General features: G+C 45.9%; 1 protein-coding gene across 1 annotated transcript in view; it reads right to left on the bottom strand.

The window, feature by feature from the left end:
• ALPK2 (alpha kinase 2) overlaps nt 1-17,102 on the bottom strand; it is a gene marked incomplete at both ends in the record, with an annotated part of 105,977 nt that extends 88,875 nt beyond the window's left edge. The window contains 2 exon segments of the mRNA XM_080714677.1: nt 11,271-11,388; nt 16,994-17,102. Of these exon segments, the coding sequence (XP_080570803.1) occupies nt 11,271-11,388; nt 16,994-17,102 (227 nt within the window).
• Nucleotides 17,103-18,898: the final 1,796 nt, after the last annotated feature.

Below are 18,898 nucleotides of genomic sequence, written 5' to 3'. Positions count from 1 at the left end.
ACAGGAGCGTATCCAAAGTACCGCAGGCCTACTGCCAAGCACAGTCATTCAGAACAGGCCCCCGCGTTCGTGTGGCTGTGCGTGGAGTGGCTGATTCCCTCCCCTCCAGCAAGGCTCTGCAGAGTAGAACAAAAACGTCAGAAGCGGCGTCAAACTCATTCTGCAAACTTTTATTGAATGCCAACTAAGAGCGAGGCGCTGTGTCTGGTACAGGGGACATCAGCCTCAACTCCCAAGGCACAGCCGTCCACATGAGTCCCATCCCAGCAGGTGGAGACTTAGAAATAAAGTTATGAATAAATATACATTATGACTAGGGCCGAGTGTCTATCAACAAATGAACAAGAATGAGAAGATTATAGTAGAAGTACTGAAACCTTTCTGTAGTAAAAGAAATGAGCCATGGATACGCCAAGCAACACGAGTCTCAAGATAACTGGGCGAAGGGATGGAAACCAGATACAAGAGCGCACCCTCTATGATGTCACTTGTGGAAAATTCTAGAAAATATAAATGAGTTAAGAGGAAAAGAAAGTCGGTCCGTTGCTGTCGGGGGAATGGTCAGCAGAGAAGGATAGGAAGGTGAGACTGTAAAGGGGCACAAGAAATCCTTTGAGGATCCTGGATGTTTTCATAATGTTGGTCAGGGTTATGGTTCTGTGAGTATATATGCATTTTAATGCTTACCAAACTGAACGCTTCAAATATGTGTAGTTCATTATTTATCAATACACACACATATATACAGCATAGGCCATATAATCACCACATTGTGTTATGTGCTAAGGGAAGATAAAGCAAGTGAGGAAAGCAAGTCATGCTGGGAGTGGGCAGGGTCGTTTCAGGTGGCTGATCAGAGACCTGAAGGAAGAGCAGGAGCCAGCCATGGGCCATCTGAAAAAGGGCATTCTAGGTAGGAGGAGCTGCAAGGCAGAGACGCAGAGGTGGGTGCGTGCTATCAGGCCTGATTGACATCTCTGAGCTCTGCGATGGCTCAGAGCTGAGTTCATGCTTCGGGGTTTGGACGACATGCAGGCCCCATGTCGTCTGCCTACCCAGGATTTGTCCTGCCTACCCAGGGAGAGGCCACATCCCTGGCCTAAGCTTGGATTCTCAGCACCTGTGCAACCATCTAGAGTCATCTCTGAGATTCTCGACAAGAATTCAGAGATGTGTTTTGACTCCGTCTTCTCTGAAATACTTCAGCCAAGTAGCTTGATTCCACTTTCAAATGCTCACGACCAAGAGTGACTGATTACGTCTAACAAAACACACAGAGCTCAGAGTAAAACAAAAGGTCACCATTTACATGACATTTTCTCTGTGTGTGTGTGTGTGTGTGTGTGTGTGTGTGTGTGTGTGTGTGGTGTATTTGTTTTACTGGGAGTTGAACCCAGGAGCATTCTACTACCAAACTATGCCCCTAGCCCTGTTTTTTATTCTTTATCTTGAAACAGGGTCTCACTAAGTTGCAGAGGGCCTAAGTAGCTGAGACTGTCCACGAACCACAATCCTCCTGTCTCAGCCTCCCAAGTACAGGGATTACAAGCGTGTGCCACCACATCCAGTTTACATAGTATTTTCTAAGTAGCACTTGAAGAGCCTTCCCTGTGAGTGTTACCGCACTATATCTTCCCTGGCTCTATAAGGTAGATACTGTTAGTGTTCCCACTTTACAAAGGCAGACAGAGGTAAAGCAACCTACCTGAGTAGGAAGTGGGGCCAAGACCTGAACCAAGCAAATCCGATTCAGAGCTGACCCTCCTAATATGCACATGTGGCTCCACGGGTGCTGCAAATCTTTGATTCTGAACCAATACACTCCTGTCCTCCACTCCTACTGGCCTGACTCTAGCCTGTCTCTGCACACAGCTATGACACCTTTCATGTTTGGGGTAGTTGGTATGGAATAAATTGTGTCTCCCACTCCAAATTCATTTGTTAAAGCTCTAACTCCACACCTATTGATATTTAAAGAAGGGGTCCTTGGTAATTGACTGTGTTTAGATGAGGTTAAAAGAATGGGGCCTTTGAAGCTGGGTGTGGTGGCGCACACTTTTAATCCCAGCATTTGGGAGGCTGAGACAGGAGGATCACAGGTTCGTGGCCAGTCTCAGCTACTTAGTGAGGCTCTCCGCAACTTAGTGAGACCTTGTTTCTAAATAAAGCCTAAAAAATAGGGCTGAGGGTATAGCTCGGAGGTAGAATTCCCATGGGTTCAATCCCCAGTGCTGCAAAAAAAAAAAGTGGGGCCTTTGTGACAAGATTAGTACCCTTATAAGAAACACCAGAGAGTTTTTGCTATCTCTCCATCAGTATGAAGGTGGCTATCTGCAAACCAGGACGAAGGCCCTTACTAGAACCCCAATCTTGGGCTTCCCAGGCTCCAGAGTGATAAGGAATAAATTCTTCTTGTTTAAGCCATCTTATGGTATTTTGTTAGGGAAGCCCAAACTGATCCACACAAGCAGAACTGGCTAGGTCAGCCACGTCTAAATCGCTTCCCAGGGCACACCATCCCTGGGTTCTTCTGGGGTCCAGGCGAGGGATGTGGCCTGGGGAGGGTTCTGGAAGCGTCCAGAGCATTGGCCTTCCCTCCCATGAGAGCAGGAGTCCTGCTAAGGCCTGGCCGGATGTCTCAGGAGCTGAGAGGTGGAGGCCCGGGGCCAGGCTCAGTACTGTGGGACTCAGAGAAGAAGGCACAGGAGCAGGTGTTTTGAGGAAGCAGGGGAGGAGTCAAGGTGATGGAGCTTTGGAGACGAGCTAGGAAAAAGGACAGAGCAAGGGGAGTGGGAGCAGGAGAGGCTGTGGGTGTGATGTGCAAATGTTGGGAGACTTGGGGGCTTTTGCAAGATGCCTTCAGCTGTGTGCACACGAGGGAGAAAATAGGGCTGGGCTGGTTAGGACAAAGACTCATGCCCGTGAATGAAACATGATTTCAGTCCTGTCCCTGTCCCTGCGGAGCTGGGGCAAAGCCCTTCCAGTCAACTCACAGGCCTGGTTTTGGTTCCAGCTCTGTCCCAAACACAGCTCTGTCCCATCCACCCTTGCCAGGTGCTTTGGAGGGTGTCAGTCAAATGCTCTCAAGTTCTAGAACACTCTGATTTCCGTGTCATTGAGACTCCCCATCTTTTAGGTTCTCAGAAGCCTCTGACCGTGACTCAATTACCAAGCAGGACCAAGAACTTCCCTTGATAAGGAGATCTGCTCCCAATCCTCAGAAGGAGGGGACGTTTTGAGAGACATTGTTTCCAGTCTCTAGTGAACAGTGCGCCTCTCCCTGGCTGTCCCAGGGTCTTGGGAGAGGCTTCTGGATCTATCTGTTACCTGCCCCTAGACTAGTATGATTTTCCCCAAGGGATTAGTACCATGGTGGGTCAATACCAAACTTCTGTCCCCCCAAAAAAGATGAATGAGTGTCCCCTGGCACGGCCTGTGACCACTCTTCTCTGAGACACTCTCCTACTAAAGTCACAACTGCCATGAGGTGGTGGGTGGGCAGCCGATTCTCGGAAGGGACTTATCCCCGCAGATACTAAATGGAGTTTCTCGTCAGACTCTTGGAACCTGTTCTAGTACAATTCCCGCGTGGAATGAGCAGGCACCATGATGCACTCGCCACACTCACTCAGGAGGAATGCCACGCCAGCCCGCCTCAGCCCTGAGCTGGGAACACAGAGGCCTTCCAGAAAGTTCTGCTAGTCATCCTTAAGACTTATTACACCTACTTAAGCTCCCGGGACATGAAGTTCACAAAATGCCTTTCAGCCTTGGATGGAAAGCCTTGCTGTCTTAGCCAAGACATAGCAAGATTCAGTCATCTTTATTTCTGCCCCCTTGAGTCCTGCTTCAAGCACGTTAATTATATTTTACCTCCAAGAAGGAAATAACAGAGAGGAAAAAGACTATCAGACAAAACAACTGCTTCTACCTCTAAACTGTTTTACGTTCATCCACTACAACATTATAGCTCTGTGTCAGGGCATGTTTCCAGCACATGAAACAGCCATTATTTATTGAGTATTCTGAACCCTTTGCATGAATTGACTGAATCTCTGCCGCAACCCTACAACACAGGTCCTACTAACATTTTCCCTTTACAGACGGGAAAACCAGGCACAATGAGATAGAGTAACTGACCCAGGACGATGTAGCCTGTAGATCTGGGGTTTCAGTTCAGACCCTCCGGCTTCAGATTCTTCTCTTCATGGGGGAAATAATAACCTGTGGTCTGTAAGTGAAGCTGAGAGCAATAATTCTACTCTTAGCAGGATGTGTGCTAAGATGAGGTCTTTCTTCCAGGTACAGGGACATCATTACATCAAGAATCCTTGCCCACCAAGCCTCAGTCACAGCCAATGGCTTTGTTTCTTAGCTGTCTCTGGAGGGTTTAGGTTTTCCTTGAGTGGTCATATATGGAAAGAGACTGATGGCACTCTCAGGGTCTGGACAAAGCCTTTGGCACAAAAAAAAAAAACAAAAAAACAAAAAAACAAGCGCTTACAACCAACTCTCACACCAGACTAGCTTTCAGAATGTAACACCATGCCCCAAGGCTCTGTCCTCTCACCCAATACGAGGAATAACTGAGTAGGCTGAGACATGACCAAAGCCACAAGTCCACCTCCGAAGACCCATTCAAACATGGTTGCAAATATAAACATGTGCGACAATGTCAGCTTAGGGGCTCATGTCCGGGTTACAGTGCTCTTGATAAATATCTAGACTGGAGCCGGGCGTGGTGGCGCACGCTTATAATCCCAGTACTTGCGAGGTTGATACAGGAGGATCACAGGTTGGAATCCAGCCTCGGCAACTTAGTGAGGCTCTCGGCAATGTAGTGAGATCTTGTTTCCAAATAAATAAAAAATCGGGCTGAGGTTATAGCCCAGCAATAGAATGCCCCCTGGGTTCAATCCCTAGCACCAAAGTAAATAAATAAATATTTAGATTGGCTTATGGTGATAGTGCGGTCCTCTCAACCATCATCCTTACCCAGTACTGAGCAGGGTTAGCCCCAGCTCAGCCAATGGCAGGAATGGGCCGATGGCACAGAGGGGCTGCTCTGCCCTGTCCTGACTCAGGCTCCCTGGATGCCTGAGCTGTAATCTGTGGTCTTTCAGCACAACAGAATATGACTGACCTTCAAGAGGGGCCTCCTTAGCCAGGCGTGGTGGCGTACACTTGTAATCCCAGCATTTGGGAGGCCGAGACCAGAGGATCCTAGTTCAAGGACAGCCTCAGCTACTTAGTGAGGCCCTTTGCAACTCAGTGAGACCCTGTTTAAAAATAATTTAAAAAATAGGGATGAGGATACAGCTCAGAGGTTGAATGCCCCTGGGGTTCCATCCCCAGTACCGCAAAAAAAAAAAAAAAAAAAAAAAGAGGAGCACCCTTGTTGTGCAGAGGAGTCTGTCTCTCGAGGTGTGGGTCCCTGCACAGATTCTTATCTGTTGCTTTGCTGCCTTTCTTTAAACTATGTTCACAAGAGACCACAATTCCCCGCTCGCACACACAGAGAGGCCGCTTGCTTTCACTATGGAAACATCTATTTGCATTTTGCTCCCAACTCCCACCTCTTTTGAATAAAACACAAAGCTCTTCTTTGAGCTGTAGTACAGACCCTAATGTCACGGTCGATGTTTTTCTTCCTTCCGCGACTTTCTTTTCCTGGCCCTGTGACCCACAGAGGTTACCCCAGCATGGATGCAGCTCTTCTGATACGAGAGGTATGAAGAAAAGAATGTTAAGGAGGAAGGGACCACTGATGGAGGAAGGAGAGCCGAAGGTTGATAGATAAGCAGCGGCGCTCTTAGCCTCAAAGTAGAACTGCAGATTAGATTTGTTGAGCCCCCTAAAAGCCCTTGGGAAACAAAAGGACAGGAGCTTTCAAGTATATTAGGTCTCAGATTTAATGGCCAAACTCAGGTCAAGAAAAGTGCCTTTTTTGGGGCTGTGAGCTAATCTTGTGGTTAATAGTATAGTGATAATCGCGGGAAAACATGAGACAAGAGTTATAACAAACAACTAACTTGTGACCTTTGAAAGGCATCAGCATAGAAGTCCATTCATTTTCCTAACTAGTATTTAATACGCTGGTATAAGCTCATTTACTCTGCAGATAAATGTTTAGGATGCAAAAGCAGTTTTCTTCTTGGGCAATACATTGGAATCACCCAGGGTTCAGATTTAATTGGTCAGGGGTGAAACCCAAGCATTAGTAGGATTAAGGGCTCCCTGGGCAATGCCAATGGGTAGCTCCCGTCCAGCGTCACTGCTGTAAAAAGCCACGGCTTTCAAAGGTCATTAGTATGGCCCATATCTTCTACTAAGCAGCAAAATGTGACTGTGTCTTTTGTCATAGAATTCTGTCAACATTTCTTGCAGTAGGATCAAATCCTTCCCCTAGTAACTGCACCACTTTTCAAAATGGCAGGCCTGAAGCCGGGCGTGGTGGCGCACGCTTGTAATCCCCGCGCTTGGGAGGCTGAGACAGGAGGATCGCACAGGTTCGAAGCCAGCCTCAGCTACTTAGTGAGGCTCTCAGCAACTTAGTGAGACTCTGTTTCCAAATAAAGTATAAAATAGGTGTGGGAGTGTAGCCCGGAGGTAGAAGGCCCCTGGGTTCCACCCTCAGTACCACCAAAAAAAACTGGCAGGCCTGGAACTTGGAAAAAAGCAGATTCTGTTACATGAACGCTTTGATTTTTATAGAAACCACTTTGTCCTGCTGGACCTCAGAACAGAAAGCGGTGGCTCCCCGGCCCTTCCACAGTACAAGTTCCTTCCTAAGGGTCTCTTCCTCTTTGGACTGCCCTTCTGCCTTTGGGACTGCCTCATGACCTTCTTCATCCCTTAATACCCTGGCCCTGTATAAACAACAAAAATATTCATAGAAAACCTCTATTTTTTTGTGTGAAACTAAGGATTGAACATAGGGGCATTCTAACTCCAAGCTACATCCCCAGCCCTATTTTTCATTCTTTATTTTCAAACATGGTCTCATTAAGTTGTGGAGAGCCTTATTAAGTAGCTGAGGCTGGTCGTGAACCTGTGATCCTTCTCTCTCAGCCTCCCAAGTACTGGGACTATAAGCATGTGCCACCGGAGGTTTGCCCAGCTGCAAACCTCTATTCTTAAAAGAACACACATTAAGTTTTTCTTCTGACTAAAATGTGAGTACAATATTTTGATATAGTATGAGCATAAAAATAGTCAATCAAAAATATATAATAGCCAGGCGTGATGGGGCACACCTTCAATCTCAGTACTGATTGGGAGGCTAAGACAAGAGAATCACAGGTTCAAGGCCAACCTCAGCAACTTAGTGAGATGTTCAGCAACTTAGAGAGACTTTATTTCAAAAGTAAATGATTGAAGCCAGGCAGGGTGGCATACGCCTGTGATCCCAGTACTTGGGAAGCTGATACAGGAGGATCCCCGTTTCAAGACCAGCCTCAGTAATGTAGGAGATTCTTAGTAACCAAGCAAGACACTATTTCAAAACAAAACAAAATAAGATAAGATAAAATAAAAGATAAAATAAAATAAAATAAATTATAAATAATATAAATATATAATATATATTTATAAAATAAATATAAAATATAAGATAAAATAAAATCTTGTCTCATGTTTTCCTGCAATTATCACTATACTATTAACCACAAGATTAGCTCACAGCCCCAAAAAAGGCACTTTTCTTGACCTGAGTTTGGCCATTAAATCTGAGACCTAATATACTTGAAAGCTCCTGTCCTTTTGTTTCCCAAGGGCTTTTAGGGGGCTCAACAAATCTAATCTGCAGTTCTACTTTGAGGCTAAGAGCGCTGCTGCTTTATCTGTAGGGCTGTAGGTGGAATACCTCTGGGTTCAATCCACAGTACCACTAAAATTAAATAAATAATTTTTGGGGGTGATCCTGGGGTTCCTGGAAGCCCTTCTACCTCCGGGCTACACTCCCAGACCTATTTTTACATTTTTATTTGGAAACAGGGTCTCCTAAGCCAGCGCGCACGGCTGGCTTCGAACCTGCGTGATCCTCCTGTCTCTGCCTCCCAAGTGCGGGGATTACAAGCGTGCGCCACCACGCCCGGCTAAATAAATAAATAATTTTAAAAGGGCTGAGAGTATAGCTCAGAGGTAGAAAGCCCCTGGGTTCATTCACAGTACCATACCAAATCAACCAACCAAACAAGCAAAATCATATATGTATGACATTAAAGTGTATGTGTGTGGCATGCATGCATGCATACATGCATGTGTGTGCATTTGTATGTATATGTATATGTGTATGTGTATGTGGTGAGTGCTTAGAGCAAGGTCAGGAAACAGTATGCCAATCCTCAAATCTGGCCCTTGTCTATTTTTTTATAAAACTTTATTGGAACATATTGTGTGTCTTTGTTTTAAAACACATCATATCTACAGCTGCCTTTGCACTAGGCGATAGAGTAACTGTGGCCTGGTTGTTTGTGTGTGTTTGTTTGTTTGTTTGTTTGATATTTTCATCTGGCCTACAACAACTAAGTATTTATCATTTGGCCCTTAATGGAAAAAGTTTGCCAACACTGATCTACTTGAACTAGCAACAGCAAATACACACACACACACACACACACACACACACATATATATAATCTCATCAATCCTTGTTTTTTTGTGTGTGTTGGGGGGGGGTTGAAGATGGAACCTAGGGTCTCCAAGCTTGGACCTCCAAGCTACACCCCCTGCCCTATTTTTTATTCTTTATTTTGAAACAGGGTCTCACTGAGTTGCAGAGGGCCTCACTAAGAAGCTGAGGCTGTCCGAGAACCACGATCATCCGGTCTCAGCCTCCTGAATGTTGGGATTACCAGCGTGCACCACCACGCCCGACTCTCGGCTCTCATCCATCCTTTTAACAAATATTTATGTCACAGGGATTGTACAAGACTCTAAGGGGTGCATTTGTGTGAAACATAGAGGCACCCTAACCCCCACGAGGCCCAGAGTTCAACAAACTAGCCGTCTCCTGACGTATGCAATAAACAAGCATCCGTAGGGAGGCCTGTGCCACAAGATCAAAGGAGAAGAGCCTGTGTGAAGCTGGGAAGTTCCATGAGTAAGTGGAATTGCCTGTGATTCTTCAAGGTGGATTCTAAGCTGAGTGGGGTAAAAATAAAGAGGGAGAAGAATTACAAACTTGGAATGAAGAGGCAGGAAGGCTCAAGCCAGGCTTGAGGGGCGCCAATGCCAATCCGCGGCCTCCCCGGTGTGTTGGCATGGTGGGAGGAGAACCGCTTCATTCACTCTCCCTGGCCTCCACAGCAGAGTGGAAATGCTGCGACGGTGGGAGCCATGTCTGTGCTCTTGACTCCATCGCTAGCATCCAGCGAAATGCTTGGCATGTGGCTCCTGATGCAATATTATCGAAAGAATTACAGGATCGATGAAGAAGTGGAGACCCTGAATGTCAGTCTAATTGGGCTGGAAGTCACATGATAAAATGATCTCTGATCTTACATTAAACAAAAGGATGTATGCATGGGGGAGGGAAAGCTGGTGCTTATTGAACAGCTGCTGCATTAAAAAAATTGTGGACAATCATCAGATCACTGAATTCTCTCAGTCTTCATTTTGATCTATGGGTGGAGAAACCGAGAGTTTCTATTACTGGCCCAAATCTCGCAACAAGAAAATGGCACTTGGAATTCAAATCTTTTTTTTTTTTTTCTTCTGAGATCCAGGACCACCAGCAGGTGATCGTGCCTGTCATTTTCATCCCGTGCTCTGAAGTACCCTCCATCTCCCTGGAGCCCCATCAGGGCACCATGACCGACCCATTAACACTGGGGACCAAAAGCACAGACTTCTAGCCAGCCCCAGCCAGCAAAGTCCTCGTGTTCTCTGCATATTAAACTTCCTTTTTTGATCCAAACAAATAGTTGCTGGGAGAAGGGGAAAGACTTAGAAACCACTGTGCTGGAGCAGCACTACTTCCTAAAATAAAGCCAGAAAGTGTATTTCCTACCCTCAGTTTCATCACCAATTTGCTGTGGGATCAGGTCAGTCACTTTTCTTCCTGAACATAGCAGTTTGGATGACAGCACTGAGATCCTTTCAACGCTTTCTCAACTTCCCAGAGGGGATAAGATTGAATAGAAAGCTCATCTAGTGAATGAAAATGGCTGGAACACTTGAATAAAATTCTAGATGAAGTTTGACACCATCAATGGCAGCAAAGTGGAGAAGTGCAGTTAGGAACTGAGTTCAGCATGTACTTGTCCCCCTTGTCCAAGGGACATGGAATCTAGAACATCACACGCTCCATAGAGGCTCAAGCCTATTGTATAAACTGGCTCAAGCCAGGTGTGGTGGCTCACACCTGTACTCAGAGTATTTGGGAGGCAGAGACTAGAAGATCACAGATTCGAGGACAGCCTCAGCAACTTAGCAAGAACCTTTTAAACTTAGTGAATGCTGTTCAAAAAATAAAATAAAATAGGACTAGAGGTATAGCTCGGAGGTAGAATACTCCCAGGTTCAATCCTTGGTACCACACACACTCAAAAAAAGGTTTAATATTTGCATATAACTTACACATACTCACCAGGATACTTTAAATCATCTCTATATGACTTATAAAACCTAACACAAGCCGGGCGTGGTGGCACACACTTGTAATCCCCGCGCTTGGGAGGCTGAGACAGGAGGATCAAAGCCAGCCTCAGCTACTGAGTGAGGCTCTCAGCAACGTAGTGAGACTCTGTTTCCAAATAAAATATAAAATAGGTCTGGGAGTATAGCCCAGAGGTAGAAAGCCTCTGGGTTCCACCCCCAGTACCACCAAAAAATAAAATAAAATAAAATAAAAAAATATAAAAAGACTAAAATATAGGGCTGGTTGTGTAGCTCAGAGGTAGAATGCCCCTGGGTCCCATCCCTAGTATTGAAAAAAAAAAAAACCTAATACAATATAAATAGCAGTTATACAGTATTGTTTCAGCAATAAAAATAAGGGGAAAAGTCTGTACAAGTTCAGTTCAAATGCAAACATTTTCCTGAATATTTTTTTATCTGTGGTTGATCAAATTTGCAGATATAGAGCCTGTGGCTTCAGAGGGTTAGCTGTACGCATTGCTGGAAATTGTGGCTGACACCTGCCAATAGCATCTGAAACTAAGACTTCAGGAACAAACATGTGCCAATCTTTTGGGGCTGTCCTGATAGCAACCAGCACATGACAGATCTAAAGGTCAGTAAATAGTTCAGAGGGCGAAGGCACTTACCAATAGAGATGCAACACATGGATGTACTGATGCTCGAAGAACTCATAGCTGGAAATAAAGTCACAGTGGCCCATGGCTTGACCGTTCTTATACCAGGTCACCTCTGGTTTGGGCTGACCTGATGACAGATGCAAAATATTCTTATTACACTTAGTACTTTTAGAGAGAAGGTCATAAAGCTAAGAGCAAGCATGGGCAAAAAGCAGTAGGGATGAGCAGGGTGGACTATGTTTGTTGGGGAACTGAAGGGCTTTCTCCCACCGATGCCAATGCGTGATTCAGTAAACACAACCGGGCGAGCTATGTGCCTAAGATGTGATGTGCTGGGGGAGGGGAGACAACATTAAGAAGCTGTTCCTAATCTCAGGGAACTATTTTAAAAAGTCCAATAGCCAAGATATGAATGGTATCTTTAAAAAAAAAAAAAGTCATATGGGCCAAGGCTCATCCAGGAATGATCTTGAAAGGTACTCTCACTCAATGGTTGCAACTGCCCGAAACTCCCAGATGTAGTGGAGCTATATGTTAGCATGGAGTTTTTTTTTTTTTATCCAGTAGAGATGCAAGTAAATTCTGTTTAGCAGAAAAGATAAGCCCATAGGTTGTTTACTCCCGGATAGGCTGCTACACCTACTGGACATGGTAGGTGTAATCCCAGTACTTAGGGGGCTAACACAGGCAGAGAAAAGGCTTGAGGCCAGTCTCAGCAACTTAGCAAGACTCTGTTTCAAAATGTAAAATAAAAATGGGTGGAGTGTAGCTCAGTGGATGAATACTTCTGGGTTCAATCCCCAATACACACACACACACACACACACACACACACACACACACACACACACACAGTGTTATACCTAACCCAGGGACTTTCCCCTAACATTATTAATTGCCTAATGAAACCTAGTTTCTCAAAGGCAAGTGTGATGGCACATGCCTATCATCCAAGTACATAGGATTGAGACAGGAGAGTCACAGGTTGGTGGGCAGTCTCAGCAACTTAGTGAGGCCCTCCACAATTTAATGGGACCTCTGTTTCAAAATATAAAAGGCTGGGGTGAAGGTCCAGGTAGAATGCCCCTGGGTTCTATCCCTGCTGCCAAACATAAATAAATAAATCAACCCTAGTTTCTCAGGCCTAAATACTTTCTTATTTCCCTCATTAATTAAAAAGTTGAGTAGAACTTTTGAAATGCCAGTTTCATAGAAATCACTTTACCTTTTTTTTTTTTTTTTGAGGTTACTAGGGATGGAACCCAGGGGCATTCTACCTCTGAGCTACATCCCCAGTTCTACTTTTTATTCTTTATTTGGAAACAGGGTCTCACTGAGTTGCAAAGGGCCTCACTAAGTAGTAGCTGAGGCTGTCCTTGAGCCACGATCCTCCTGTCTCAGCCTCCTGAATGCTGGGATTACAAGCATGTGCCACAATGCCCGGCTCCACTTTGCCATTTTGAAAATTCTACTCTAACAGGCTCAAAGTTGAGTGTGCGCTATGGTACGAAAGAGAAGAACAAAGGGGACTAGGAAAACAAAAACAGCATTTTCTTTCTGAGAAAGAAGAGTCAAGAATGCAGGCTTCCCAGTCTGGTGTTATGCACAGGGGGCTGATGTCATCCTAGAAGCTGACCAGTGACTTCTCCTTCAGGAGTGATCACTCTTTCTAGATGATCATTGCCCAGATGTGGTGCTACTGGGCTAAGCTGCAAACTTCCCAGGAATTTCACCCACCCCTGGGATAGTTCCCCTCCTGTTACAAGGAAGGGGAGTTTCCAGTGTGCCCCAAAGAGCTGTCTCACTAGAGAATTCATCAAAATGGTCCCTATATATAGGAAGGAGAGTCTAGTGTTTGGAAATAATACACCATTCTGAATCCATCCCAGGAAGAGTCTTGTGTTTTTGTCTCATTTATGGAATGATTTTTGGTAAGCAACCCCAGAGACTACAACAATACTCCCTGTCCTCCTCCTCCTTCTCCTCCTCCTCTTCCTTCTCCTTCTTTTCCTTCTTCTCTTTCTTCTCCTTCCTCTTCATCATTATCATGATCATCACCATTTTCAGATCACTATGATACTCCTCCTCTTTTTTTCTTTTGGTAGTGGGGATTGAACCCAGGATTATTCTACCTCTAAGCTGCACACTCCAGCCTTATTTTATTTTATATTTGGAAACAGGGTCTCACTAAGTTGTGGATGGCCTCACTAAGTTGCTGAGGTTGGCTATGAACCTGTGATCCTCCTGTTTCAGCCTCCCTAAGTACTGGGATTACAGGCATGTACCACCATGCCCGGCTTCCCTGTTCTTCTATGGCCAAAGAAAGGGAGAGGCTGAAAGGGAGATGGGAAGGTAAGGAGCAAAACCCGTGCCATGGGTGCCATGGGCAATACCTGCAAAGGCTCCGAGTCTCCCCCTCTCTGTGCCAACGCCTTGAGACTGCTTTTGGCAACTGTGGGCGCTTCCTCCTTATGTAGGTGTCTGAGTAGCTGTCCCTGGAGCTAGAAGCACAGAGACCCACATGCAAGGACATACCCTTCTCCAGCAGCCACTTGCCTGAGCCCCTTAACGGGCAAATGACTCAATCACTTCCTTAAACAATCATCAAGGAAAAATGGAAACTCTTTAAAGTACATGATGTACTTAAACAAATATATCAAAGTCAATCTCTAAATCAAGCATGGGATCGAGGGAGGGGGAGGGAATGGGATGGGGATCGGATAAAGGCTAATTGGATGATGTGTGCCTGTATATCCTCACAAGTCTTGTATTCCATTGAGAAGTTTGACTACAATGCACCAATAAAAATATATTAAATAAATAAATATCAAGGAGAGCCGGGCATGGTGGCGCATGCTTGTAATCCCAGCATTCGGGAGGCTGAGACCAGAGGATTGTGGTTCGCGGACAGGCTCAGTTACTTAGTGAGGCCCTTTGCAACTTAGTGAGACCCTATTTCAAAATAAAGAATAAAAAAATAGGGCTGAGGGTATACAGAGGTAGAATACCCCTGGCTTCCATCCCTGCAAAAAAAAAAAAAAAATCATCAAGGAGATTGCTGGCCATAATTCATTCCTGCCTGTTCTTATGAGCCTTGTATCACCTTCATTAGTCTGTTATATTAGGTTCCTCTTTAGATAGCATTTAATTTCTCCTTTTGTATGTGTGCATGACTTTTTTTTTTTTCAAAAAAAAAAAAAAAAGAAAGTCTATAAAGTAAGCATGAGCCAGGCGTGGTGGCACACAACTGTAAACCCAGTACTTGGGAGGTTGAGACAGGAGGTTCTAGGGCAGCCTCAGCAAATAGTGAAAATCTCATGGACCCAGTGAGACTCTGTTTCAATAAAGATAAAAACCGGACATGGTAGCGCATGCTTGTAATCCCAGTACTTGGGAAGCTGAGATAGGAGGATCACAAGTTGGTGGACAGCCTCAGCAGGTTGTGAGGTCCTCTGCAACTTAGTGAAACCCTGTTTAAAATTAAAGAACAAAAAATTAGGGCTGGGGGTGTAGCTTGGAGGTAGAATGCCCCTGGGTTTGATCCCCAGTTTCTAAAAAATAAAATAAAATAAAATAAAATAAAATAAAATAAAATAAAATAAAATAAAATAAAATATGGCTAAGGGTGTAGCTCGGAGGTAGGATGCCCCTGGGTTCAATCCCCAGTCCAACAACAACAAAAAATTTTTTAACAAAATAAGCATGAACTGGGTCAGAAGGGCTCATTCCGACCTGGGCTCCAGCTGTTCATTCAGACTGATCTGGTAGATTTCCTAATGGCTGACTGTGGGTTTCTTTCTTTTGTCTTTTGTTAGCACAAATCTGAACCATCAGCCAAAAATGAGACTTGCACAGGGAAGCAGTATCTCGTACCTTGTGGTGGTTCTCTGTTCTCCCACCACTTTCTAGAAACCTCACCTGAAAATCCTCCCCCTTTTTCAAAATTTTTTATGTTTCGGGTTTTTTTTTTTTAATTTTTTCTTTTGCAGTGCTGGGAATAGGAGCCAGAGCCTTGTGCATGCTGCGCAAACGCTCCCTGTGCTACATCCCCAGCTCTTCTTCCTCTTGATTTTTGAAACCCTCTCAGCAAGTCACCTAGTGAGAGCCACCTCCTAAGTGTTTCCGAGTTATCTGACTACTAGGAGCGGGGCCTGGCAGCCAAGTTTAGGGTCTGTCGAAACACATGGGGGCTCTCTACAAAGACTCAAGGTCAACTTGCGTCTCTCCACCTGTCTGAACGACACTTGATGAGCCTGGAGACAGCCAGCTCTGGGTGTGCAGAGGCTGAGCGTGGCTGGGCACTCCAGCCTCCAGATGCATGGCGGCCATTGCCAAGGCTGGCTCTCCTCCTGTCTGAACTAGAACAAGAGGATCAGGGGACCGGAGTTCTCAATCTGCCCTGCCCTCAGCAAAGGTCTGCTAACAAAGAAAAAAGAATCAGCTGTAAGAGACAAGAGGCCATTTCCCAATCTACTTCCTACAATCTTTTCTTCTCCTTTGCCTTTCTTTCTTTCTTTCTTCCTTCCTTCCTTTCTTTCTTTCTTTCTTTCTTTCTTTCTTTCTTTCTTTCTTTCTTTCCTGGAGTTGAGCCCAGGGGCATTCTACCTCTGAGCTACACCCCCAGTCTTTTTGTTTGTTTTGTCATACTGGGGATTAAACTCAAGGGCATTCTACCCCTAAGCTACATCCCCAACCCTATTTTATATTTTATTTGGAAACAAGGTCTCACTAAGTTGCAGAGTGCCTTGCTAAGTTGCTGAGGTTAGCCGTGAACCCGCCATCCTCCTGTCTCAGCCTGCAAGGTACTGGGATTACAAGTGTGCACCACCACACCTGGCTTTTTTTTTTTTTTTTAAACAGGGTCTTGCTAAATTGTTGAGAGTCTCACTATGTTGCTGAGATTGGCCTTGAACCTGCTTTCCTCCTGTCTCAGCTTCCCAAATACTGGGATTACTGGTGCATGTCACCATGCCAGGCTCTAATTATTTTTTTTAATGATCAATCTTTTTCCACTGGGGGCACCAATTAACCTGAGTGATTAAGTCTGCAATCCAGGGAAGTTCTAGTCCTTGGCTTTCCTTCCATTTTGCTCAAATTTTAACCTTTTCGCTGCTTACTAGAATGCCCAAAGAAGGCATGGGAGAAAAGTTTGGCGAACTAGGGACTATCAGTTCAGAAATATCAGAAGAAGTAGGCGTGGTGGAGCACACCTGTAATCGCCAATACTTGGGGGGCTGAGACAGGAGGATCGATGGTTAAAGGCCAGCCTCAGCAACTTAGCAAGGTCCTCAGCAACGCAGTAAGACCCTCTTTCAAAATAAAAAGAGCTGGAAATATAGCTCCGAGGTAGAGCACACCTCAGTTCAATCCCCAGTGCCACCCACATACACATATACCAGAGCATTAGAAGAAGAGCTTGCTCGATTTTCTGAAGTCATTCATGCCATTCCTGTGTGCCACAGAAATGGAGTGAATTATCTGAAAACTGAACCTGTGTGAGAGCTGCCTTATTATGAACCACCACATGGAATGAAGGAAACCACCACCTAATGTCCAGGAAGACACTCAGGGGAAGAAAAAAAAAAAAGCATAGAGGATTCAGTTGCACAATCAATTACTCAGAATAAACTTGCAAGATAATTTTCCCAACCCATGTTTTCATGGTGCCTCTGTGAGCAGCAAACCTGGCCGGCAGGGAGACGTGAGAAGCGGCACTGATCTCGGGAGATTACCAGATATCATGCAGCGCAGCACGGCGTCCGACTTCTCAGGAACCTTCTGGGACAGCAGCGTAGATAAGAAACTCAGCGCACGCCTCGGGAGCCCTCCGGTGTCCGTCATCCTCTCCTGCCACGCGAACCTGAAAAAAACACACATGCCCGACATCACCGCGCCTTCTGGGATTTCTCCAGCGTCTCTAGGAATTCCAGAAACCACATAGTGTGGCTCTGTGGGATCCCTTGCTTGCAGGCCAGTAATGGATAGGAGGTCCCGGGGCAGTGGAGAAGGTGGCGCACACCTGTAATCCCAGTGTCTTGGGAAGCTAAGACCAGAGGATCAAAGATTCAGGGCCAGCCTCAGCAACTTAGTGAGACCTTCGGCAACTCAGCGAGACCGACTCTGACTCAAAATAAAAATAAAATAGGGTTGGAGGTATAGCTCAGAGGTCGAATGCCCCTGGGTTCAATCCCCAGTAAAACACACACACACACACACACACACACACACACACAGAGTCCTGGGGCAGAAAGTCCTGGGGTGACCTCCGCCCCTCGATGCTCCTGGCACACTGGGTTACAGGGCCAATCTGCACATTCCTGGATGATCAGTAGCATCCCTGGCCGCGACCCTCCACACTCCAGATCCCTCCCCAGGCCTCCGGGTGTGATGCTACCAAATAGCCCCGGGGAGGCGTGGAGCCACTAACCCTGTAGACCCAGGCCAATCCCAAGGCAGCCGGAGCCCGATTGAGAGGAAAGATTCGTAACCCACAGCTGATGCCCCCGCCTCTCATCTCCTTTCTCTTTCCTTTGAAAGTTTTTACATATTGAGTCAGGTACGATGGCTCATGCCTGTAATCCCAGAACTTGGGAGGCTGAAAGAGGAAGATCGCAGGTTGGAGAGCAGCCTCAGCCATTTAGCAAGACTCTTAGCCACTTAGGGAGACCCTGTTTCAAAACAAAAAATAAATAAATAAAAAGGGCTGGAGGGGGTGGGTGGGTAGTGTTGTGGCTCCGAGGTAGAATGCCCCTGGGTTCAGCCCCTAGTACCACGCACAAAAAATATATTTACATTTTTTTTGTATGTGTGTATTGTTGCCTCCCTAAAGAGGACTGCCTTCAAATGAATCTCCAGATGGGCGAGACTTTTGAAACAGGGAAACTACTCCTTTTTCCAAGTACCAGACAGGTGCCCCGGGGGAGGGCAGGGACCTAGCCTACATTTTTTAGTGAGCATGCATGCGTTGATAAAAACAGGCATTAAGTACTTGGTTAGTTTCCAGATACGTTATTTCATTCCTGTGCTCTTAAATTGCCTAAAGGATGGTTATTAATGCTTTGTCTATTTTACCGCTGAGGAACAGGAGGCCCAGAGAGGCTCATCAGCTTGCTGAAGATCGCATCAGCCCAGGTGGCTGCCAGTCTGTGGCTGCCCTCGGGGCTGCACAGGCTGGCGCCCTGGCACCCGAGGGGCTGCTGCAGCTGCGTGGGGCACAGCTCGCACCGACAGAAGGCGGTCTGAATCTGGAAGACCTTTCCTTTTTATTTTATTTGCAGGCGTGCATTAGCGCTATCCAGTTAAGTCTACCCTGTGCATGGGAATCTAGCTCTATCCAAATACTAAGGCCCCACCTCCCCTCAGCTCGGTGAGGGCCCCCGTGTACCACAGAGCCCAGAAAAAGGTAAGAACGTCACTGGTGTGGTAAGATACAGCAAGGGAGGGACTGTTAGAAACTGTAAGTGGAGAATTCTGGGGTGCTGGGGGCCCTAAAACGGAAGTTCGAGGTATGCTTATGGTGGGCGATGCTTGTCCAAATGGCCACAGCTGCAATGCAGAAGGGGGAACCCCTTTCGGCCTGAAGTCAGAGACAGCTCCTAACCATTTACACCCAGTCCTCTCTCTTTCCTCCCAGCTTT

This window comes from Muscardinus avellanarius, assembly GCF_963383645.1.
Source record: "Muscardinus avellanarius genome assembly, chromosome: 17".
Classification (NCBI taxonomy): Eukaryota; Metazoa; Chordata; class Mammalia; order Rodentia; family Gliridae; genus Muscardinus; species Muscardinus avellanarius.
The sequence above is the reverse complement of the archived record's forward strand: the minus strand, read 5'-3'. Positions and strand labels throughout refer to the sequence as shown.